Here is a 26,666-nt window from a genome sequence, read left to right as displayed (position 1 = left end):
GCTACCAAGCTAATTTTTAAAGAATTTTGGTTCTAAGTTTGTCATGACAGTAAATACTTTATAGAATGTCCACGTAGCACAACATAATTATGATTCAGAAGCAATGGCTTTTATTATGCGTGCATGCATGCACATACGGAGTCTCCCTGTCTTCAGACGGTGAAGGTTGCCTAGAGCAAACATCACTTACAACTGTAAGGCAAAATTTTGAGCCTTTGGTTGTTTTGTAAAATAAGTACATCCAACTTTTTTTTTTTTTTTTTTCCCCCACGTAGGGCCTGCGTTACTGATCTTGGAACAAACAACTTAGTGTATTTCCAAGAAAAATACATCTGTGGACTTGGCTGTTGAGAATAATTGTAAAAAGCTCCAAAGCATTCCATAAGGGACAGGGTAGAATGTATCAAATATTTTGTATGGAGCCTACCTTGGAATGATAAATGTTTTTCATGTTACAGTGGAGATGTAGCAAAGAATAATAATTGAATACCTTTTTCAAGTTATATCTGTAATACTATGAATGGATGTGGAGACATTGATTTAAATAATCATTGTCTGTTATTTCCACTATCATGTTCTATGTACTTCTGTATTGTGTCAAGAAGTAAAATAGAATTCAAACCTGAAAGATAGATGTTAAAATTACTTAAATACATGTTTTTCTTTGGAGAATATACTCATCTTCTTACTCAGAAAGTAAATAATTCCATGTATTAAAGAAGAAAAAATTTGCGTTGCCTTGAATGTAGTTTAATCTTACTTAGTATCTTGGGACATGGAATAAACCCCATATATTTCACAATTTTGGGGAAAGTGAAATCACTACCCTTGGGAGGTTGAGAGGTCCAATTTTATCTGCAAAGTAGTGTTTGTCTTTTCAGTAGTGCTCAGGACTATGGTCGGTACTTGGCCAATGCAAATAAAACCTCCTCTTTATACACAGCCTGCAAAATGACTTGGAATATGCCACAATGGAGGCTGTGAGAATAGGAAGTGGAAGAGGAGGACTTGACCGCTGCTTTAAGATTGCATTCTGCCTGAATGCAATGCCTGATTTGTATTTGTTCATTTATTTTCCTGTTTGCTTATCTTGGCAATAGTATAGTTTGATAATATAGTCTGATATGGAGTAGGGGGGAAGGAAGTATTCTGTAGCTTTCATTAAAGGAAGCTTTTTCCCAAAGACAATTTGGTTACGGTTTCTTTGGCCTGCTTGCTGCAATCATTTCTAAAGGCTGCTTATGAGATGTACTATGTTATTAGCATACTCAGTATGCTAATCTCTGTATAGATGAGCTCATTTGATCACGGTGAAATAGGAAAACTTCAAAATATTTTCCTTTATCCAGTTCCTTAATCTGAATGAGAGTGATGGACAAAATATGAACACTTGGTTGTTTGATCATAAGTTAAGCTACTCTTATAAGCTGTCATTACCCTTTATTTTAACTCTTTATTGAAAGCAGCTTTTGAAGCGTTGCCTTTCAGTGCAGGAAGGCTGCTAAGAACATTCATGAGAAATGATTTTTTGCTTATGAATATAAAGATTAGGAATGCAAAATGAGCTGCCCATTTTCTTTGAGAAATGCAAAATATCCTTATTGTCTGTTATCAAAGGATAAAATAGTATCACTTTTTCTAAGTCTTAATGGCTTTATCCTAGTGGCTAATAACTGAGTATGCCTTTAACAGTTGGAAATCTAATGTTTAGACTGAGAATACCTTAAAGCTTTAAAAAATTTGTAACCTTCAGGTACCCCTGATTATTATAACAACTATACATGCATGCAAAGGCTTGTGATTGTTGTGTAGGACTTATTCCCATTTACAGTACCAGTCTCATGCAAACTTTTCTAATCAGTCTTTTAGGAATTTGCGTATTTCTCTGTAAAGATAACCCAGTATTTTATTTTTTGTCAAGTTGCTGAAGTCTTTGTTTCAATCTGCTGTTCTTAATACAATTTGATCTCCTAGCTTCTGCTAGGAATTGTGAGTGTTGGGTTTTTTTTTCCCCTTGGTAGCTTCTCAATCCCCCCCCCCCTTTTTTTCTTTTGAAAAGGGACTTTTGTGGTAGAGAAAGGCATGACTGTCTTCATAGTTCTGGTAACATTTAATTTCCCTTTCCTAGATGCTTTAAATAGGAGATTATTTAGTCTCAGTTGTGTGAGTTAGCTTAAATTTGGTAGAAAGTCTTAATGTTGGACTTCATGTTTCTTGTCGACATCCTGATTGTTTATTCATGCAAATAATATCTTTTTGCATACTGTGACTCTCAAATGATTGGTAGCCATCAGGTAAGCCTTATTTTGTACATTTGTTTGCAATATTTGTATATTGATATAATAGCAAAGGTAAAGATCTTGGGCTTTTTATTTTAGGTCATTATTACATCAAAAATGGAGTAGGATATGGTCTTTTAAGTCATTGTCCCTTATCCTCAAAATCAAAACCCCAAGCAACTTTTAGTGCAGCTGCACTGTTGGCAGAAAAAGGGGTTTATTTCAGTTGCTGTTCTGACAGCTATTCCTGTGTGTCACAGCAATAAAATAGACGTAGATCTAATTCTGACCTGGACTGGAGGGAGAGAATGCTTGTGCAGCCCCACAGCTGTAGCCACGTTACAGGATAGAATTGCTGACTGACAGGGCAACAGCCTCCTCCGCAGCTTTCTTGTCCTTACTCCATCAGATGCATGGGATGACCTGTAGGGCAAGAAGAGTATCTGCGTCCCTTCTGTAAAGATCTCAGACTCTTTGAATGCAGAAGAAAAATTTCTCTCTATCCTTAGTAGATTTCCCAGCTAGAGGGCTTTTATGATTTTTTGTAATTAAAATGCAAGGAAGAAATGCTTCTTCCCACAAATGCTGCTGAGGAGTCTGCTGTGATAATCTGACCCTAGGGCCAGATCGACAGGTTGCCAGACTGTACCCTCCACTTCATCATTGTAAAGTGGTAGGTGTGGGTGTGTATGTCTTTTCTATTTTTTCCCTCTCTTTTTTTTTTTGTTTTGTTTTTCTTCCTCTTCCTTTCTCTTCTAGCCAGAGACCCTCTGAGAAATATAGAAATACATTGCTGTTGCTTTATTGATTTGGTAGAACTCTAACTCTTGTTTTAGTTAGCCTTTTACGATAGGTAATGTGCATATATATGAATGTTGGATGTGTACTAATAAAAAAAAAAAAAGCAGGGGACATGACTCAGCTTGATCTTGGCAGTGCTAGGTTAATGGTTGACTTGATGATCTTAAAGGTCTTTTCCAACCAAAATGATTCTATGATTCTGTCTCCTCATGCTTTATAAAGGCATTTTATTGCTCTGTTTTTTGTTTCTGGTCTATGTTTTATTATATTTCTTTTTTTTTCTTCTTAAGCTTAAAATAATTTTTTAAAAAATCTCTTTTTAAAATTGGATCTAGCAGATGTTGCAAGTAAATGGTTTTCTCTGTAAACAAAAGGCCCAGGTGATTTTGTAGATTCAAGGAGGTTAGCAAAGAGGAGAAGAGAACAGTTTTGCAGGGTAGTGGTTAAGAGAGTTTCTTTGCTCTCAGTGTTCTGTATAGTCATGGCTACATCTTTTGATGAACACCAAAATTACATATTTTAGATGTAGTATAAGGCTTCAATATGATTTTCTATTTTATTTTTTTTTTTTCAAGAAATTTGGGTATTTGAGCTAAGGTGGAACAGGTCAAATACTTCAGAAGCAGAATGAATACACGAGGCTATCGTTAGCTGCCTTGTTGGCTAAACCTTACTAAGTTTAAGAGATAAGCCAACAGACCAAGGAGGACTGTGACTTTTATGAGGTGTTTTGGTTTAGTGACAGGGACAGTCATCCTAAGTGTACTCCTGTTCCCCGTTTGAGCAAGCAAGTTCAGTTGAATGGACACTTCACTTTTCTTCCCTTGTGTTTCCTGTTTTCTTCTACTTTACCTATTTGCATGCTTGCCATCCAGTTCTGTTATGTCAGTGTAACTCTGGAGTAATTGCAAGAAATTTTCATGAACTTTATAACTAATAGCAATATTTCTTTATATCGGTGTGAATGGGAACAGTTTCTTGTTCAGGGCTGTATATAGCATTTGAATGTTTCTAGGGAAATGCGTTGAGGTGAATAACAATTCTAGTTTGTTAGACAACTGCTGAAAATCTAGGATTTTTTTTGGTCAGTTTTCCTATGTATGCGAGCTCATCTTCTCTTGGGGATGTTGATGAAGAGTTTCAATGTTTTTATGTGTAATTTACCTTATTCATGCTTCCATTGATTTCATTTTTTATTATTTTTAAAGCCTTTTGAGGGTATATTTTTATTAACCTTTATGGATATTGTTGTGACATAACCTAAGTCTCAAAGTGAAAAGTATTGTCACTTGACAACTTCATCCAGCTTTACTTGAGCAAAGCATTACGTGGGTAGTGTCTTTTCACTGTGCTAAACTTTCATAGCTATATCCCATGTTGCTTGAGGAGCAACATTGCACTCTACTGTGGCATGAAGGATGGCTTATGTAGATTGAATTCCAGTTTCCAATGAAAGGTTCTTCAGCCATCCATCTTTTTGCTTTTTTTTGTTGTTTGTTTGTTTTTTCCTGCATAAGATACCCACTTTATTAACAAATTCACTTGATGGACTAGCCCTAGGAATTTGTGAGAATAGTTTCAGTCAGGAGGCTGTTGTCTGTGGAGCACTCTGTCCCCTTTTCTGGGATGACAGCAATGTGAGTAGTGAAAGAAGCAGGGGATTATGAAACCACCAAGGATAGTTTCATGTCTAAAACATTTAGAAGCTACCCTAGATCATGAAGTATTTTCTTGTATTTTTAGTCCCTATGATGGCAGATGAGCCATCTACCTATTCTTTGGAAAGGTGGTCTTAATTTTCTAGCTACCCTACATGTGGCTTTAACCTTACTTGCAAAAGAATTAGGCATTCAGTGTTGTAACAGAAATAAATGAAACCATTTGAACACCTGTAGTATTGTGTAAGACTAGGTACTTCAAGATGATATGCAGATGGTTTTGGAACTTAAATATTCACGACTAAGATACTGTAGTGTTAAAAAGTGCTCTCTACTGTTCCCCATTTATAGTAAACCATTTATAGAGATTTTGTGGAGATTTCACCGTAAGTGTTAATGAATTTCTCATGCTGTGGTGATGAGCATAGCAGATAAAGTCAGTAGCAAGTTAATAATTCACAAAAGGTTTTTAGTGATGTGCAATAAATAAGGCACAGGATATTCAGTTGATGAGGAGAGGAGAAAAATACTGATTAATTGGTTAAGCTTTTTGTTTTAACCTGAATAAGGTGGAGTCCTGGTTAAAGTATTATGTGGTGATGTAGTTAAAGGTTATTTTCTAATGCACATGTGTAAGTAGGTTAATTATGATTGCACATGGAACACTGCTTGTGATACTGCCCAACTTCATAGTATTTTACAGAGTAGACAATATTATTGCCTATATTATAACTTCCTAGATCTAAATCAATTATCTTTATAGATTACTGTATCAATATAATTGATATTAAAATCTTCTCAGGGTTGGAATTACCTTCACTTTGCTTCTTTCTGTAGCATAGATTTCTCCATTTTAGTCAAAAATAGAACTACTGACACTAGTGTCCTTAATTACATTGGATAGTCAATAAAGCAGGCATGGTAGGCACTTTTCCAGTGGGCATTGTTTGCTGACAGCATTTCTTTGTAACTTCAGGTCTTCTCCAGTCATTACTGGCTCCATTAGTGCTCTCTTAATTCTGATTGCTCCCTTGTCATGGCTTACACCTGATGTTTGCCTTCCTTGATTCCTCTTTGCAGAGTCTGGTCCAGCTCAAATGTCTTGTCCAAGTGTGGTAGTGTTCTCTCCTTCTGGGTCTTCTGCCCTTACGTTTGTTGTCTGCCGGCACCTGGATGAATTGGGAGTACTGGGGAAAGATGACCTATTTTTTGGTTCTAACTGGCACTGTAACGTTAAAAGTGGGTAGTTAAAGCAAATTGTGAAGTATGTTGTTCTGTGTAGACAGATAAGTTGAGAGAATTTATCTCTGTACTTACTGAACTTATATACACATGGAAAGTTTTCAAAAGCCTATTGCTTATCTGTATTTGGATCAATTTACACAAGAACCATAGTAAAATGTACAAACTGATACAAAGGCCTCCTGTCACATTTCAGTTACCAATTTGAATATATGAGGTACTACTTATAATTTTTGTTAGAGGAAAATATTCTATGTTACTACCTTTAACTTTGTTTCAGAAATGTTTGAGTCATTTCTTCTGAAGCTTCCCCAAATATCCTAGGCAATTGTATGAGAAGGTAAACCTAATTTTAGCAAAATTTTTAGCACCTGGAAACAGGAACTTATAAAGGCAAATAATGGGCAACATATCATCATCACACTGTGTCTCAGCTTGATGCAGGGTTAATATTATTTTAAAATATTCTTCAATAAAATTTGTTGTACAACAGTAGAATAATTGTGTACCATTAAAATTATACTGTTTTCAGTCTTAATATGGAGGACTGTGGTGCTTAAAAGTTGGAATTTCAGGCATATATTAGGTTTAGCTTAAATTTTAAACATAGCTTTTTGTTTCTCTGTAGGATCAGCATCGCAGTACTTGCAAATGGTTTAGTTGGAGAAAACAGTTGGCTGTTTTCAGTTACAGGCAAATACAAAAATGTAGACTGTAGAGTGCTCAAATGTGAGATTATTAAGGACTTTTGCTTACAATAACATTACTGTATCAAAACTATAATCTTGGCAGTATTTCTCTAGGCATATTTGAAATTGGTTACACCCATCTTTTGGCTACGTAACGCAGGGCTTTAGTTCTTAGGACTGAATTATATTTACAGGGATGATGCAGCCAATTTCCCTGTTGCTGCATCATCTGTTTCAAATGACTTATTACCCATGTGTTCATTCTTACACACTGGTTACTGCCTTTTGAAATTCATAGTTCTTCACCATTAAATGCTGTTTTTTCTGCAGGCAAAGAAACCTTTTGCAGTTACAATAGATGTCTCGGGAACTGACTTCCATGTATCTAGAATGAAGTATTGCTTTGAATGATCAAGTCTTAATGATGAAATATTTACTAGTTTGTTTAAAGATTACACAATGCCGCCATATTAGAAAGACTAATAAAACAAAATGTTTCAATAAAGCATTTAAAATTCATTTTTCTATAGAAGAAATCATAATATTTTTGGTAAATACTTCATCTAAAAAGTGTAGTCTGTACTGGAATAAGACAGGGCCATCTGGGACAGTATCCTGTTCCCCATAAACAAAGGCTTGGTAAGGAAGAGAGGTTATTAACTAGGATGATACCAAATGAAACCTCACTAGAGCACGCTCCAAGCCTCTCAAAATGAACAGTGCATGCAGTTCCTGAGCTGTAAGTGGGGTCATTGCATTTAATAGGCATGATATTTTTTTCTTCCATGAATGTTTGCTGCTTTTTGAACCCAGTGTAACCTTTTAGTATCCATAACGTTTCATTGCAAGAATTATCATGACCTAAATTTACACTGTGCAAAGATCCACTTTTGCACCTGTCATATAGTAATTTAATTTGGTATCTCCTAGAGAGTGAACAATCTTTCATCCTTGTATTGTTCAGAATACTACAGCCAGAGTTCTTAATACAGCAGTGTATTAAAAATATTGTTAGCTTTCATGAAGTTTTCGGGGTGCAATGTAATTGTCTGTATACTGTCTATATAACTAATAAGTGTGCAGTTTCATATCAAATTTTTAATGCACTTTTTTGTTGTGATATTAACTGTTGCTTCTGTATCCTGTTTTCAGCCAGTTTTGCTATGCAGAATTTCAGCACAGTTTTGATCAAAGGCATTGGTTTATTCTAAAGAATACTTTAAAATAAAATATGTATCTGGGTTGATGATTCGTTGCAGTTGAGACAGCACTGTTTGAAAAGAACAACATTATTAACTTAGATAGAAATAGTGATGGGCTTTTAACTACAAATGTGTTGCCAAGCTGTGTGGCAATGATTGCTCTGTATAATACATTTTATGAAATTATTTCAGATAGCTTAATTTAATCTGTTCGTTGTCAGGCTTTATCATTTGTGGGAGGTTTGGAGTTCTGGGGTTTTTTTTCTAGCTCAGTAGTTGTTGACCTACTTGTCTGTTTTATAAACAAAAAATAGTTTTTTCTCCTTTATTGACAGTCTACCTATGTAAACTAAAACATAGTGTTTGACTAAGAAATTTTTCAAATAGTTTATATCTTCTTGGAAATTTTCATATGAATTTTCAGTTAGAGCAGGAAGGCCAAATGGTGTAAATGTTGTTATGAGAAGCAGATGGGAGATTTAAAAGGCAGTAAAATATAAATGGAATGAGGAGCTTTGATATTGAACACATGCTTGCTGTCAAACATCCATTTAATTTACTTGTTAAAATGGCTAGCCATTTTTTGATACTTGCTTTTCCTGTCTTAAAAGGAATGGAAAAATGTCATTTGATTGACCTAGTTTATCTTCTAGATTTAAACGAGGTTAAATTAAAAATACAAATGTTAATTTCCTTCAAAGGTGCTGAATAAACTGTTTCAATTATGAAAGCACTTATTTGGTAACTAGAGGTCTTTAAATTTTATTTCAGCAAGTTATTATTATAGATTTAATTTGTAATCTTTTTATTTTCTATGAATAAAGTATAATAGAGATGCTGTATCACTTCTTCCATTGAGTTGGAGAACATTAAGTGGACATAAGTTTCATTTGAAGAATGCGTTATGATACAGCTGTGGAAAGATAATCCTATTCTAGGTATCACTGTATAAGAGAACACTTTGTTATAATACATACTTACTTTTTTTGTAAGTAAATTTTTAGCACATTAAATCTTTCTAATTTCTTCTGTTCAAATTGCTGCCTTTTTTTTTTTTTTCTTTAAATGAGTTGACAGCTCTGCTGGTTCATTTTAGCACCTGCCGTGGTATGCTTTTGACTTACTGTTTTGTAAATGTCTGTAAATGTCATTTTCAGATGCAGTTTTGACCTAACTCAGTCCTCTCTCTTAATCTGTGTGTCTCTCCTTGATTGTAGTTTGACTAATGGAGCAGTGCTGGCATTGTCATCTTAGTGCTTACATGTTAGTCTTGGTTTTGAGAACCTTGCTGTATTCTTGTTATTATGCAGATTATGCTCAAGTCTGTTACAGGATTATGTCTACTTACAGTACATTTGCTACCCTTGCATAATTTCACTAAATGACATACAAATAGAAGAGAAATTCCAGCTATTTTGTACTGAGAAGAATGCAGACTGGTTGCTTTTTATTTTCTTTAGCTTCTCTTTTAGTGAATAGAGAATGGTAATGAATGAATGAAATGATTGCTTTGGCTTGCTTTTGCTTAAGACTTGGAATACTTCTTAAAGGCTTTTCCAAGTATTGACCATTGAATTACTCTGGAGAGTGCTTTTAATCATATTTTTGTCCAGTGTCAAGTAGGCTATATTATGTAAAGAAGTTTTCCTGAAAGATTTTATCCAGTTTTCAAGTTTTGTTTTTTGTTGTATTTTATGTCATTTTAAACAGCTGTGGGGGTTTTTTTTGCTGTGTAAGTATGTAGTATGTCATGTTGTTTATTGGAAAATTAAGGTAAAGTTTTGTAGGAACTCTGCTTTCAGTTTTACTACTTGTAAATAACTTCTAAATTGTTCATTTTGCTTTGCTGTGTGTACAGGTCTAAATGTACACTGCTAAATTTCCAAGATAAAAGTTTTATTGAGAAAATCTAATGTTAAATGAGCAAAACTTCCTTTAATTTATGCTTTCACTTGGTGCTTTACAGAGGACCTGAGCTTAAAACCAAAGGAGGTAGGGTTTTTTCACAGGAAAATGTAATGACACACTTGCAACTTACTTGCTGTATTTTGTGAATGTTTGCCACATTGTTTATTGGTTGTGATAGTGAAGCATTAATGTATCAATTATCTTGATAATAAGAGGTCAAATGTTAAAAGCTTTCTCACAATTTAACATATGACTTTGGTATTAACTAGCTGCTTGGTCGTTTTGAAGAAGCTTACCTCCAATTAAATTTGCCTAGTTGCATGAAGTCTCAGACTATGTAAATCTGGAGCCTGTCATTTCCTGTGATTGCTGGATTCAGTACATGCTATTGAGAATGCTGTATTTTCAGAGGCTTTTTGTATTCTACTCATGGTGTTTGCTGAGCAGGAACTGTAGCTAAAAATAACTAAAATGCATTTTTTCTATTTCTCTTTCTTTCTCGCTGCAGGATGACGTAGCTTTGCAAAGGATTTATCAGCTAAGCAGAAAATGAGCTTAACATCCTGGTTTTTGGTGAGCAGTGGAGGCACCCGCCATAGGCTGCCACGAGAAATGATTTTTGTTGGAAGAGATGACTGTGAGCTGATGTTACAGGTAATTGCATCAGCCTTCCATGTGCAACTGTTCCAACTGTGAACTTAATGCACCAGTTTTATATTTGTTTTGAAAATTAAGTTCCCCAGATGTTGGGGGAGTGATTTTGATTAATCTTTTGTGTTCATAGAAAAAGTTAGTTCCAATATATTGCCATCAAGCACACAGTTACTGTTGAAGTGCAGAGGATCACATTTTCTTCATATAAATCATATACAGAATACAAGAATAGATGAAATAAATTTTGCTTTTGAAAAGAGCTTTCTTTTTCTGCAACTTGTAATCTAATTTAGTCACATGACTTGATGTAACTCTATCCCCATGTCCTGATCTTGTTGTACAAAGGCAAATTAAATTAGTAGAGAAGAGTATTCCTCTATCTCTGAGGAAGTTGAATGACTCAGTCTCAGTAATGGTTTCAGTGGAACCGTAAAAATACAAGTCTTAGTCAAAATAGTTTGATACTTCAGTAGCTTCCTCAACTTTCAGGTTCGCTATGTGGAACTCTCAGAGGTGTGTAACTGTATTGTTATGTAGCCATATTGCATGCGCTTAACCCTATCAAAGCTGTAGTCCTCTGAGCTGCTTCTTTCTAGTATATATATTTTTGAATGGTTAGTGGTAATATTTGGGGAGTTTCTTCTTGATTTCTTGTCTTTGATTACTGTAGAGCTCTTAAGAAGATTGTACTTCAAAACTAATATTCTCAGCCCTTCATGCCATTCAATAAAATATTTTCATTTGGATTTTTTGTTGCCAGTAGTTGTATATGGAGCCATTAACAGCCAAATTAGAATCTCACTTTCAAATGAAATGCCTAGAAACCTATTTTCATGTGTATTACTCAGAATGTAATATCTCTAATAAACTACATTTGGCTCTCAACCTCAGGAGGCATCCAAAGGTTTTACTGGTGATGGAAATACTTTGTCCTGTTAGAAAGTAGTTGAAAATACTCATAATTTCTCTTTAAAGACAGGTAGTATGATGTCCTAGTGATTTATGAGGGAAGTATTAAAAAAAAACCCAAACAAAGAAAACAAACACAAAAAAAAACCCCAACACCAAAAGCAACCAAAAACCCCACCCCATTGGCTCCTCTCCAGAAGATTATAAGCAAAAAATGCTTTTATTTTACCACTAGCTTGTTGTAATGGATTCTTGTCTCTGAATAAGGGAGCCTTTTCTTCCTTCTTTCTCCCCTATGCCATCTCCTGTCAGTGGTTGATCAGTCCTTAGAGAGAAGCTGAGTACTCAAGCTTTATTATTTTCTGTTACAAAGCTTCAGTCATCATCACCTTCAAAAGTAACTGCCTCTTTGATTAATATTGTGAATAGATTCCAGTCATTTACAAATGTTATTTGTTGAATATTGACCTCAGAGGTAGTAAAAAGAATCAAGGGGCCTGGTGATTTTCAAGAATATTCTCTTTAGCCTGCTGTTATGTTAGGCCTACATGCCAGCATGACTGTAACACCACATACTGCTGAAGGGGGAGGAACCCACCAAAAGAGAAGCTAATAATGTGTTCTTGTTCTGTATGTATAGCTCTTTGTGTAGGACCTTCCTTTCCACTTTTGACAACTTGGTTGTTCTCTTACTGCAAAGCATGTGGACAATGCATGATAAAGAAAGCAGAATTTAATGCTTTTATTCATAATCTCTTGACAGAAAACATGTTATAAAAGCCTTATTAAAAAGCATTTCAGCTCTGTTGCATGCTTGATACCTAACCACTGCTCTTCTAACAGAGGTTTTGTTCGTGTCTGGGAATACAGATTTGCTTTAACAGGGCTGTTTTGTAAATATGCTTAAACATAGTGTGCAGTCTTTGTATTTATCTAGCTGCTCCAATGCATTACCCTGCTTGTGGATAAATACCACACTTTCCCCTTCTGTCAACAGTATGTTAAGAAAACTTTTTGAATTTTGATGGGGGAATAATCTTCAAGGTGAAAAATTCTACATTATTCACATTATTCTTAATATCAAAATTATTTCCAAAGAATACTCTTACTTTCTGTATTCTGAACACTTTCTTAGTAGTCTGAATTGGATTGAAGAGTCTGTCTAAAATAATGGTAGTCACAAATTTATTTTAACTGAGGATGGAGTTTTCCCTCTTTATATTCATGCAACTGTTAACACAGTAATTGTGTGATTTTTATTATTTCTGCAGTCATATATAAATCTTTGTACTGGGTCTGGCTGGGATGGAGTTAATTTTCTTGATAGAAGCCCTTATGATACTTTGTTTTGCATTTGTGACCAAAACACTGTTGATAACACACCAGTATTTTAGCTGTTGCCAAACAGTGTGTGCAGTTTCAAGGCATTCTCTCTTTCTTGTTGTGGTGGGTTGACCCTGGCTGGAGGCCAGGTGCCCACCAGAGCCGCTCTCTCACTCCCCTCATTCACTAAACAGGGGAGAAAAGGCATAACGAAATGCTTGCAGGTCGAGATAAGGACAGGGAGAGATCACTCACTAATTATCGTCACGAGCAAAACAGACCAAACTCAGAGAGGGAATTCATCTAATTTATTACTAGGCAAAACAGAGTAGAGGAATGAGAAAATAAAATCAACTCTTAAAACACTTCCCCCCACCCCTCCCATCTTCCCGGGCTCAACTTCACTCCCGGCTTCAACCTTCCCCCCCCTCAGCGGCACAGGGGGACGGGGAGTGGGGGTTACGGTCAGTTCATCTCACGGTGTTTCTGCCGCTTCTTCATCCTCAGGGGAGGACTCCTCTCATCGTTCCCCTGCTCCAGCATGGAGTCCCTCTCACGGGGTGCAGACCTTCAGGAGCAAACTGCTCCAGCGTGGGGTCCCCCACGGGGTCACAAGTCCTGCCAGCAAACCTGCCCTGGCGTGGGCTCCCCTCTTCATGGGTCCACCGGTCCGGCCTGGAACTTGCTCCAGCGTGGGCTTCCCACAGGCCGCAGCCTCCTTCAGGTGTCTCCACCTGCTCCAGCGTGGGGTCCTCCACGGGCTGCAGGTGGAATCGCTACACCCCCTCATCCTTCCTCCATGGGCTGCAGGGGGACAGCCTGCTTCACCATGGCCTTCACCACGGGCTGCAGGGGGATCTCTGCTCCGGCGCCTGGAGCTCCTCCTCCCCCTCCATCTGCACTGACCTTGGTGTCTGCAGAGTTTCTTACATCTTCTCACTCCTCTCTCCGGCTGCAAAAGCTCTCTCCCTCTAAGTGTTTTTCTACTTCTTAAATATGTTATCACAGAGGCGCTGATTGGCTTGGCCTTGGCCAGCGGCGGGCCCATCTTGGAGCCGGCTGGCATTGGCTCTGTCAGACACAGGGGGAGCTTCTAGCAACTTCTCACAGAAGCCACCCCTGTAGCCCCCCCGCTACCAAAACCCTGCCACGCAAACCCAACACACTTGTTCTGCTCCTTCTACACACATATGACTATATTGGGGATGCACAAGAAGCCAAGAGGGAACACAACCAGGACAGCTAACTCAAACTGAGCAAAGGGATATTCCATCCCATATGATGTTATGCTCAGCAGTAAAAACTGAGGGAGGGGGCTTTGGGGAAGCTCAAAAGACTTGCTGGACATTGGTCTGCTTGTGGGAGGTGGCGAGTGATTGTTTTTGCATCCCTTGATTTGTTTTATTTCTTCTTTCTTCTTCCTCTTTCCTTTGCTGCTTAAGCTATCTTTAACTCTACCCATGAGTTTTCTTGCTTTTGCTCTTCCTGTTCTCCTCCTTATCCCACTGGGGCAGGGCACAGTGAGTGAGCAGCTGTGTGGTGCTTAGCTGCCAGCCAGAGCACCACAGTCTTGTAAAAAGTAGTTTTGATAGTACTTAAATTTGAATGGAAGGAAGGAAAAACAGCATTTGAAAGACTGGCACAATCTTTGCACCTGTAAAGATAGTGCGCAATGATTAAAAATGTGTCCAATTATATGCAAGTAATCTGAGCCTGAGGAGAACCTTAATGTTCTGCAGAATATCAAGTTTCTCTAAAAGCCCCAGACTTAAGTAATCATTCTTACCATTTCAGAAGATATGACAAAATATCATGAAGCTTTAAAGATCTTTTTGTGTCCTGTCCATTTTAACATATTCTTAATAGGAAGTAGCACATAAAGATAATAAAATATTGATTCCTAATACAATATGTATTTGAATAACATAATTGAAAGAAATTCAGAAATTTTCCCCATAACCTAAGTAAAGATAGGGTATTTCTTGTGCTTGCATTGCCTCATCACTTGAGTGTGGAAAAGTGTAATCTCTGCTTGACATTATAGGCTCAGCAGAACACCCACATCAGTGAATTTGATATTACTGTGATAGCTTGTTTCACTTGAAGAAAGGTTGCTAAGTTAGAAAATGAACTATACTGGTATATCTTCATCTACCATTAAGAACACTTAACTGATGTAGTAGACTAGTACAGCTTAGATTGGCATGGACCTTGTTGTTCATTTGTCCGTCTCTTCCTTAATTCTCCCCTCCCCCTTTATATCCTGGTCCCCCCTTCTACACCCCTCAAGACTGCAGAGGAAATTGGCTCAAATGAAAAGTCTAAAAGTAACATGGTTAACTATAAACAAGAGGACTGATTTCACTTCTTTGAGGAGAAGGTGAAGTAGTCAAAAGATGGCATGGAAAGGAAGAATAAGGAAGTAAATTGAAAAGAAAGAAGGAAAATAATATTAGCAAGTCTCGAGAAATCAAGAAGGAATGAGATTATAAACGTGGGATTCTGAGAAGAGAAAGCATTTCCTTAGAAATCAAGATCGCATGTTCTGATGCCTTGAACTGGCTAATGCACTGGTAACCTGGGACTCCCAGAACTGGCAGACTGCAGGTGCTGGTGCAGAAATAAGCACAGAAGTCTCAGGCAGAAATTTACCATTCTCAGTGCTATATAGTCCTGAGCAATGAGTTGAATAGCAAGGATAGAAGATGCGAACCTGAACCTGGAAGAACACAGTTGGAAGAAATTTGCTGCTATGCAGTCATGTCAGGACACTGCACTAGCAGACTTACCAGTAAACAGACAGATCAAGTATGCCCAGCTAGGCAGTATGAGCTGTGGGCTCCATCCAGTTGGGAACTCTTCTAGATGTCATCATGCTGACTACATGCGTGCATGAAGGAAGCATACATCCAACCCCACCTTTTCCTTGCTTAAATCAGCACCTCAGGCTGCAAGTATTGAAAGAGGAGCTTAGCTGTTAGGGAGGTGGTGTTCTCAGAGGAAATAATAACAGGGATTGTTCTTGATTTATGGGTTGACATTTGGATGCGAAATAATTAATTAAAGAAATGCTGAAGTGCTTAAGGAAGGACTGATAAAAGAGAGAGAGTCAGAACTGATGGGAACAGTAATTCAGGAGCCGCTCAGACATTTAGTGTAGAGGCTATAGCTAATTTGTTTAGGAAATTGAGATCAAGGAGAAACAATTTCAATGCTTGTATAATTTGTAAGTATCCCAGGCAACATAATGGAAGATTTACTGATGCATGACAGCAGAGGCATGTTTCAGAGAGAACAGCAATACCACAGAATCATATTCATGTTTTGAAAGATGCATGCAGTTCAGGAGAGAGAGAGAGAAATAAAGGTGATGTTAGATTAAACATCAATGGTGAACTGAAAAAAAAATCTTCAGATGAGATATGGCTGAATCTGACTTATAATTACATTTGGGGAAACATAAAGAAAATAATTCTCCTGAATTAATTTTAGGATTCTCCTATGGGGCACCTAGGGCCAGAATTGAGTATGGTTAGAGATTGAGTTTTTTCATGGACAGGACTAATTTTTTTATGTAATTTGAATAAATGTGCTATGTAGAAAGAAAATAATAATGCTGCTTTACGAAATAGCCATTAACGCTATCTTCATCCGTTTTTGAAATACCTTATTTTATATAATTTTTTCTATATATTATAGTCACGAAGCGTGGACAAGCAACATGCTGTACTTAACTATGATGCCTCTACGGATGAACATTTGGTGAAGGATTTGGGCAGCTTGAATGGCGTAAGTCAACATCTGATATGGATAGCTCCCCATAGTCTTTTGTGTGTTTGTCTTGGGGTCTTTTTGAGCGAGGAGAGTATGACTTAACAAGTGTACATTAATATCTTCTTAATGCGAGATTGGAAATGGAGGAACATTCAAAAGGAAAATGTAGTTTTTGTGGGGTTTTTCCACTGCACATTGTTTAAAGGGCTGCAGTGAATTCCATTTATAAGAGGGCCTTATCAGTAGGAAAAAATTCAAAAGGATAAAAAGGAATATGTTACTGTTCTGTATTTCAGAAATGTAGGGGAAAAAATCTTGATTATATTGATTAAAAAAAAAAGATTTCAATCTCTAAAATGTCTGGTTAAGAAATCATTTTTTTATTTCATATGCTATTCCTTTTTCCTCCTTTTTTCATACAGAAGAGAATGTTAAACTGTGCTTCATATATGGGAAAAAAGTATGCTCTGCAATAGCCATGTTGTATGTAAACCAATTTAATTCTATATTTGCATTTAGTTTTTCAGTATCCTTTTTGTCAAAATGTCTATGAATAATGTTTACGTATTATTAGAAACTAATACAGGAAAAATGCAAAATTATGAACAAAATGAAGTTTCATATGACATTTCATGTTTTAAGACTTCTCTAGGAATTGTGTATATAACATTCTAGGTAAGCTTCACCTTCTATAAATGTTTTGAATATTACAATAAATTATTAAAAATGCAGTAACTTTGTCATATTTTTGTAGCCCTTTAGATATTACTTTATGAGCTGTTTATAGTTAAAGTTTTATGGTTGTTATTTTATATAACTTTATATGTTTGGCTGTGTCATGAATGTGTACAGAATAAAACCATAACTTCATCTGTGATTGCTTATTTGAATTAACATTGAGAAAGTTACAGGTAGTGAATAGCTTTGTCAAACGTTTAAAAAAATAGAAGATGAAGAAGAGATCTCAAGTTACTGCCTTTAGCATTGATTTAGGTTTTGGTGTTTGATCTTGTAGTGCATTTCAAAATAAAAACTCTGTTAGTCTGTCTCTATTAGCTTTTCTGTATTTCAGGGTAACTAACAGCCTTCCAAAAAGTTAGAGTCTCAACTCCACATGAAACCAATGTAACCTGAAGAGTTTTATCCTTTGAACAGTTGTAGATGAATAAGAACTTTGCTCCTTAAATATTTGATATACCTCTATATTTTGAGAGTCAGTGCACTGTTTCAAGGCAGTGAACGAAAATTAATTCAGCGCATAGTAATTTTTTGCTGAGCCATTTGATTTTATTCCCTAATTCTATGTTACTTCTGTAGTCAATAGGCATACCTTCAGATTTTCATTGCCTTGTCACAAAACTTGAATTTTAATAAAAATATATATTCAAAGGCCTTCATTTGGCACCTTTCTTTGCCTCTGATAAATAGGTTTTAGTTATTTGCTTCGCTTGATCTCATTCATTCTCAGGTTTGAGTTGTCAGTTGCTCTATAGCTGTTTACCCAGAGACATCAAAGGAACTCTTTCTTCCCACAGTTTTGGGACAGGGAACATTAAGTTTTAGGAGTTCAGTCCTTGCTCTTTGTCTTCATAGTGCTTCCCTTATGATCTCTTTCTGACTGTGCTTTTCTTACATACCTCTACCTACCTGGTTTCAAGTTAAAAGAGGAAACACATAATTTTGTAACACTGTAGTTAATTGTGTGGAGAACAATATATGCAATGTCTCTGTACCGTGCGGTGAACTACTAACTAAATAGGCAATAATTCTTTTAGTCTAGCTACTATTTCCACTGAGAATACCACCTCCCTGACAGCCAAGTTCCTCTTTTAGTGCTGCTTCAGCTTCTACCCATTGGTACTTTGCTTGCTTCATCAAGAGCAAACATTTATCTTGAGTCTCCCCAGTTAGTCCCATTTCGTTGGAGAACAGATGTATACTTTACTTAGTATACAGGACTGTTCCATTCCTGGTGTAATGCACTTTAACCACTCAAGATAATTCAGAGTTCAAGGGGAGATGGCTACTACCAATACATAGGGCTTTTCTTTTGAATTTTAGGAGTCCCAAATACTTTCAGGAGATGAACCATAATTGCACCTAATGCCTGAATATTCTTATCTGTATGGTTGATCCACACTCAGTTCAGTGAAAAAGTTAGCAGTCTTCATCCTGGACTTCATACATCTAGATTTGAAAATAAAGCAAAAGTAAATTTCAGTCAGATTTACATGATGTAAAGTTTTATTTCAAATAATCCATCATGATGACTCCTGGTCGTTCCTCCTTATCTCATTTCACACAAAAAAGACTAAGGAATTTCTCTTTTGTGAAGAAAATGTGTACTGTTGCTGAGATATAATCTATTCTTTCACCAGTATCAACAGAATTCAACTGTATTTTCTCCTTCGACATGTGACCTCAAAAACATACCAGAAAATTTATCAAACATCCATGGCCCTGTTCAATAACATTCTTCTCAGGGTTATTTAGAGGATAACGAAGTTCTTTCACACTGATGTTTTAGGACTGGATTGCAAAATGGTCAGCAAACTTTGTGAAGGCTTAGAGAGAGCTGACTCTCGCTATTTGAAGAATAAAGCTTTGGAAATCCTATGAATATATAAAAATGTGTATAGAGTGATTTAAAGGAGGAAAATAATTCCTTATTTACACAGTAACTAGCTTTTTCAAGCTAGCTTTGTCTTGCATACCAAAGCCTGTGGTGGGATTTTAAAACTCCAGAGGCAAAGCAATTTGGTGGTTGTATGCCATCAGTTCGGTCATGAGGGTGTCTGTAGACTGCACACACTGCCTTTAGAGTTCTCTGGGTTGAATATACTACATGCATGTGCATTTCAGAACTCTGACCATAGAGGAAAAATGCATACGTACATATATACATACATGTCCACAAAGCATCCTAGATTTCAGTGATTCACTGAAATTCAAGATGCCTTGAAGATAGTCTTCATGGGTTTTTGCTCTGGACTGTCATAATGTTAAAGTGGAGTAAATATGCATTAAACATCACTCAAAGTTTCGTGCTTACAAATCAGTAAATAGTTGTACCTTTAATTCTTATTTCTTATGGAAGATATTTTCTATGAAGTAGGTAAGCAATTTTTATAATAATGAAATAAACATTATATTCATTTAGAAAAAGAAAAGAAAACAGAAGATCCTTTACTGTTTTGGGGAAAGGACATCGTTTCTGTCTTTCGAGACTTCATCTAATACTAGATTTAGATGAGCAACATAAGCGTTCAAAGATTCAGATTCTTGGCTTAATTATTCAAAATTTGTGTGTGTGCCCCTAACTTCAGTGTGCTTAAAAATTGGCATACTTCAGCTGCTGTATTCCTTAGAAACATGTACATGTTGTTGTAGAACTCTTAAGCTTGAAGTAGGGTAATCCTGTGGGGTTGCGATATTCTGAGTCCCCAAAACTGGCACAAACCAGTAATAAATGTGTTTCAGAAAGGCACCCTGGATATTTAATCTATCTCTAGTATGAAAATGTAGCTGTTACGTAAAGTAAAAATGAGCAAGAAGCTGTAAGTTTTTTAAGGTATGGTAAAATATACAACTGATAAATAATCCATAAAATAATGCAACAGTCTCATAACAGCTAATCCATAAATGTTTAATTTGCCTTGAATTTGCCCTAAATTAAAGCTTCATTTTGGATTTTAAAAGCAGATGAAGAAAGTAACACCAAGGAACAAGAGACTTTTCACATATAGCTGATTATTCACATTTTTTACAAGGAAGATGGTACATTCTTATAAGTCCAAATGTTACAATCTTTTCAGGTGAAAGGAGAGGGAGGATTTCAAGAAAGCCAGGGGAGAATGTAGTAGAGAGGAATTTAAGAGTGTAAATTCTAGCTTCTTAAAGCAGATTTGAATTGAGCCTTGAGGAATAGTTTAAGGCAAGATGCTGTGCAGAAGGTTTTTGTCAGCTCATACTGTAGAAAGATTCTTCAAGGATCTTTAACTCTGAAAGTGTCCTTAATATTATGCAGAGTTACATTTACTGGTTTTTTTTCTTTGTAGCCTGATCTCCAGTTTTTTTAATTGAGAGCTTAATATTCTATTCTGCTAGGCAAAACATGTCTTCACCCTTCTATATTTCTCTGTCAGTGAATTCAGAAGATAGTGACACAATATAGAGCTTTCTCTGAAGGTAACAAATTCAGGTTTAAGAAACAATTTGCTTTCCCAGTTAGAGATTCAGCCTAATACGGAGAGTTTTAAGAGCAGTGGTATGACTTGGGATGAGCAGGAGGGTCAATTTGAGAGCTGTCATGGGGAGGTGGCAGGTTCTGGGAGAAGTCCGTACCTCAAGGTTTAAGGATTCTCTCCAATGACAAAAGGGCAAGTTGTGAGAAGAACACTCTCAGTTCCTGATGCTCAGTCCTGCCTTAGCCTGTTAGCATGCTTGGTTTCTGGTATCTGAAGTCACCACATGCAAATTGTTGATGTTAGTAACATGCGCAGTTTGCTTGAAGTTGGCAGCCTGCCTTCTGAAGACTGTAAATCAGTCTTTAAAGATGCAGATCAGTTCCAATGAATGAATAAACTTTTGCCCCCTGCCCTGGTTCTTACTTTACTTTACATACAAGGGTTCATGTCTGTTTTAGAATTTTATGTAGGTGACTTTCTAGAATTTTCTTCAGGGCTTGAATAATCTAACTTCAAGCCTTATTTATGTTAATTTTTTTTTCCCCCAGAGATGGAATTGTTTTCCAGCTCTTCCAAATTACATCTCTGAGATCCATTTTGACTTGAACATGTATTGTTCTTCCTCCTTGCTGCTTCTGTAATTGGTCATTTGTTGTGGTTTAACCCCAGCAAGTAACTGAGCACAGTTACTCACAGGTGCTCGCTCACCCCTTCCCCTCAAGGGGATGAGGAAGAGAATGGGGAAAAAAAAAACCCCTCATGGGCTGAGATAAAGACAGTTTAATAGGATAACAAAGGAAGAGAATAACAATCATATATATAAAGCAAGTGATGCATAAATGCAATTGCTCACCACATGCAGAAAAAAACTGATGCCTGGTCTGTTTCTGAGCAGCAATCCTGCCTCCCGGCTAGCTTCCCCAGTTATGTCCGGAGCATGACATTATATGGTAGGGAATATCCCTTTGGCCAGCCTGGGCCAGCTGTCCTGGCTGTGCTCTCCCAGCTTCTGGTGCACCTGGCAGGGCGTGAGAAGCTGAAAAATCCTTGACTTAGCGTAAGCACTACAACTACTTAGCAACAACTAAAAACATCAACGTGTTATCAATGTTATCCTCGTTCTAAATCCAAAACACAGCACTATACCAGCTACCAGAAAGAAAATTAACTCTATGCCAGCCAAAACTAGGACATCATTGTATGTATCTCAGGTGTTATCTTGAAATTTATACCAGCATGTTTTTGCAAATTCCTTGTTACTTTTCGCTGTTAGGTTTAATCTGGACCTTGAAATCAGAGTGATTGGTAATCTGTACTGATATTTCACCAGCTGATACGGCTAGTGAAATTGGGCAAACTTTCAGGTACATAAATATTTCTCCACATCTCTGAAAGCTTGTCTGATTTCTCCAACTATGTGTCCAACAGGAGAGGATAACTGATTGAACAGTGACTGAATTTTCAAAAGGTATTGTTAAGCCTATGGAATTTGCTCTGCTTTGCTGCTAGCTGGTATAATAATGTTATTTCTGCTTACAAATGTTGTAATACCTACTTTTTCAAGAGTCGGAATATATTGAATTCTTTATCACTGCTATGTGGAGTTACTTGGATGCACTAACTTGGTCCATTTTTCCTGTAGGTCCTTTGACAATGTTTAGAGATGATAAGCTACCTCAGAACTCTCATATTCAATGTTAAATGCTGTACAAATGTGATGATAAATCAATTCTGACAGCTAAGTGGGTTTGAAAAAGCAACCTACAAGAAAAATAATGAGTGGAGGTGCTAAGTTGAGGGAACATTAATCAACAATTCAGTAAATACTGCTAAACTTCTAAGAAACTTCAAGGTTAGTGTGGTATCAGCAGCCTGGTTAGCAACTGGTGTTTAACCTTTCTTTTGAGATATTTTGCGAAGCAGGGGGAATTTGAGCTTATAGCTTAATTCCCTGGTGAATGGCCAGTAGAAAATTTGCAGTGCTGAAAACTTTCTTATAAAATTAGTTAAGTGATTTGTTCTTTTATTGTCTTAGAATTTAACAGTATCTCTTTCTGTCCTCATTTATTTTTGTAGACATTTGTGAATGATGTGAGGATTCCAGAACAAACATACATCACTCTGAAGTTAGAAGATAAATTGAGATTTGGATATGATATCCTTGTCATAAAAATGCACAATGCCCTGACACACTTTTCTTGCTATAAAAGTATGACTGTGTTAAATAAAGAGTTCTCATACTATTTGAGAAGCAACTTTGAAAATATTTATTTCTCTTATTACTACAAAAATGTCTGTATTAGAGAAATTACTATTTAAAACCTAATGCGTAACTTCTGTGTTGCTAAGAAACATTACTTTTCTTGGAGGTAAATACACAAAGATTTGTATCGTATGAGATTATATACAAGTAGAGAAGATTACTCAGCAAACTACCGAAAGGAAAAAAAAAGAGAACTTGTATTATTACAGTATTAAGGCATCTACTCAATATTCTGTGTACAAATAATAAATAATTGTATTGTGCATTTGCTTTGATGAGTATGATTGTACATGCTAGTCCTAACAGTGACATATTTTTAGAACAAGTGTCACCATTCCAATGGCAGAACTGTTGCTGTTCTGTAAATTCCATTTGTGAATTGAGAAATCTTTCCACTATTTTCCTTATCATTTCCTACATACTAATCTTTTTACTGTCGTCAGGGGGGAGATGAGAGTCCCTGAAGAGGCACTTAAGGTAACAACATGCAGTTCCTAGCTGATGTTCTGTCATCATGTAGTTACTGGTAACATAGGGTATTTTTTTCACTCTTTGAGGGTGTTTTTTTTCTCCATTTAATGTCATGTAGCATGAAAAATTCACAAGCCAACTCCAATTATCCCAAAAATCTTCAGAGGCAGAAGGGTTGAAGCAAACCAGCTCCAAAAGCTCAGAGTCCAAGGTAACAGACTCCCCAGCTGAAGTGCACCACAAAACTACAGAAGCACTGAAATCTGAGGAGAAATCAATGGGTAAGGTTCATTTTTGCTGCAGAAGCACACAAACTTGGAAAGGATATTTATTTGCTTTGCTTGGATGTTTGTGTAATTATATAGATAGTAAAACCTCCATGTATGTGAAATTTCAAACATACTTTAAGTGTAATTAATTAATAACTTTCAGAATTGAATTTCTGCTTTTTTATTGTAATATTCACATGTTAAGAAAACTCATAAAGGGACTTTTAATCAGCATTTATTAGATTTTTGTATTTCTCTTTCCCAAAATCACAAATTTTCAGCATTTGTGGCAGGAAAGTTGCTATTTTTTGCAGTTTAACTGAAAATATTTGTTCAGTAACAGTTTGTACTTTTTACATTGTCAAGTGCACTCTTTATTTCTTTTTAAACTAGTGGGAGTTTTGTTTGTTTGTTTGCATTGTTAGGTGCATCAGGATAGAACCTAAGTGTTCTATTGTGGTTTAAAAATTTGTAGAAATTGTAGCTTCGGTCTTGTTTCCACATCATCTTTCATATTCATGTAATGTGCCATGGTGGCTGTGCTGTGGGTGTCTTAACTTCAGTGCAGGGCTTGCAGAAGAACTTTGTATAAAGACTTTCAAGTATCTTCAGAACATCTGGGTGATACTAGAATAGCTAAATCTCAGCAGGGTGAAGTATTCTCCTAAGAGATCAGGTCAAAACTAATCCAGTCAATTTATCATCAAGGTAGAGATCTTAAGTATATCAGTATGTTTTTTCTTACTTAATCTTTACGTTTAAGTGTGTTTAATCATGTGTATACATCCTATATAAGAAATAGCATTTTTAATTGTACTGTAATTTAACTATTACTTTTAAAAAATATGTAAAAGTGGTTGTGCTCAGTAATGTTTTACACAAGGTAACCTTCAGCACTCTGTAGTAGCTGTCAGCAATTTGGAACCTTGACAACATTGCAAAATTTGATCAGTTTTTCATGCAGTGAGTTCAGATTTCATTGAAAGGTCAGTGTGGGTAAAAGTGAGAATCTTCTCACAGAAATAGCAGCAGATAGCTTTTGGGAATGTACTGCTATGCTGATGACTTCAAACTGAAAGCAGAAAATAATGTTTACAGATATGTCAGGGTAACAATAAGAGATGTCAGCTGCCTTTGCATAAACATTTGTGCCAGAAGTTTTGATCAGGTCATTAGTAAGCTTTTATATTTAGAACCCAGATCAGTTATCCAGTCCCCAAGTTTGCTTTGTGTTTTGGCAAATGCATGCAACCAATTCACTTCAGCTTGCAGGAGAAATGATCTAAGCAAATGACTCTCTCTCCATGTTATTTTAACCTAAATATCACAACTAAAGAGAAGAGTAATCTCTGCTTTGGGCTGATTTTATAGATCTTTCTGCCATGCCTCGTGGGACACCTTTGTATGGACAGCCAGCCTGGTGGGGTGATGATGAAGCTGATGAAAAAAGTGGTTGTAAGCCAGATAGCAAGCATGAAGAAAAAATGCATGAGATGGGGGCTTCAGGTAAGTCTGTTATCTTATTTTTGTAGGGTTTGTGCTCTTTAGTAAAGTACATATATTCTTAACTAGGGAACTAAACAGATAGTAACATTTGGAAGCTTCATGGACAGTTTGCATAGATGAAAGCCTATTAAAACTAAGTTAGCTTAAAAAATTTACTCTGTGAGAAACTATGTATTTCCAGAGACCGATTTCATTTATAATGTATCAGTTTTCCATTATATAATATAATTTGTTATCAGTAAATATAGAAAATAATGTTACCTGAACCAGTGTGTCTTATTTATCAATTTAATCTATATCTGTCATTTTATATGCTCAAAATTAGAGATTGGATAGGGATATTTTATCAAAGTAATTTCTGAAAATAAATGGTGCTATATTATTTTGTATTCAACTTTTAGCTATATAAGGTGATCTATACTAACATTCTCTCCTGTAATTCAGTAATGCTGCATTAGTGGAAATTACATGTCATAGCTCTTGCAGTAAAGATTTGTGTGGTCTGAAGTTGAACTGGTAATGTTTATTTCCCCATAATACAGATTTTGTTTTTTTAGTTAGCTTGTCTATACACAGTATGTATTGCCAAAACTTAAATCTCAATGCCTATAATTAGGCTTCTAAATCTATCTTTAGGCATATAAATAAAATGGCAGAATAACCTTAAAACTTACTCAAGTTAGGACAAAATTTAACTATGTTTGTTTAGCTATTTAAACATGCATTTAAGGCCCAAAAGTTTTAAGTTTGCAAATTTTAAAGGTACTTAAACTGAAGTGGGAATTTTTCTCTTGTAATAGTAGTTACCTTGGTTATCATGAATTCTATTTTGAAGGAATTGGAGTAAACTAAAAACATGGAAAATCTAAACGAGCACTTCAACGTAATGAAATCAACATCTTTGGAATTAACTTTTTGCCATAGCCTTTCATGACCTTTTTCATATTAGTCTAAAGTTGTCACAGCTCAGACGGTAAAGTAAGTCCCTTAAGGTTTAGAGTAGTAAAAAGAAACTAGGTGAAAACATTTCAGTTGGTGACAGTTTTTGTGCAACTTAAACAACTTTATTGCATATAAAAGAACTGCATCATAATGCAGTGCAGTTATAGAACACTTCATTATTTGATTGGGGTTTTTGGTGAAAAATTTCTCTACCATATGCAGCATGAGTAGAATATGCTATTGTGTGCTCCTATGGAGGCTTTTTAAGTACAGGTTTTATATCATACATTAGTGATCTATAATTCTACAGTTCAAATCTTGTCTAGAAATGCGTTCTTCAAACACTTTTAAGCATTTGTAAGGAATACACATTTTGTTCCTAATGGCAGTAATAATGAGAGGCAATGACTGTTAGATGGTGTTCCACTTCCATTTTTCTCAAGAAAAAGGAAAAGCATGTATGTCATCAGTTACAAAGAAAAAGAATTAAGTCCTTACCTTCAACTCATGTCATTGATAGACTTGCTAGCCATATGATTCTTCTTGCTTTCCAGATTACAGGAAGCATTAATTATTGGCTATGAAACCT

The 26,666-nt window shown here is 36.1% G+C and overlaps 1 protein-coding gene across 9 annotated transcripts in view; it reads left to right on the top strand.

Annotated features, from left to right (window-relative positions):
* CEP170 (centrosomal protein 170) overlaps window positions 1-26,666 on the top strand; it is a 99,156-nt gene that overhangs the window by 12,783 nt on the left and 59,707 nt on the right. For all 9 annotated transcript variants that reach the window (XM_054821073.1, XM_054821072.1, XM_054821071.1 and 6 more), the window contains exons 2-7: window positions 10,288-10,433; window positions 16,365-16,454; window positions 22,703-22,784; window positions 23,311-23,366; window positions 23,479-23,641; window positions 25,001-25,135. In XM_054821073.1, coding sequence (XP_054677048.1) covers window positions 10,329-10,433; window positions 16,365-16,454; window positions 22,703-22,784; window positions 23,311-23,366; window positions 23,479-23,641; window positions 25,001-25,135 — 631 coding nt within the window. In that variant the 5' untranslated portion in view covers window positions 10,288-10,328. The remainder of the gene's footprint in view (window positions 1-10,287; window positions 10,434-16,364; window positions 16,455-22,702; window positions 22,785-23,310; window positions 23,367-23,478; window positions 23,642-25,000; window positions 25,136-26,666) is intronic.

The sequence above is a fragment of the Grus americana genome, chromosome 3 (genome assembly GCF_028858705.1).
Source record: "Grus americana isolate bGruAme1 chromosome 3, bGruAme1.mat, whole genome shotgun sequence".
Classification (NCBI taxonomy): Eukaryota; Metazoa; Chordata; class Aves; order Gruiformes; family Gruidae; genus Grus; species Grus americana.
The sequence above is the reverse complement of the archived record's forward strand: the minus strand, read 5'-3'. Positions and strand labels throughout refer to the sequence as shown.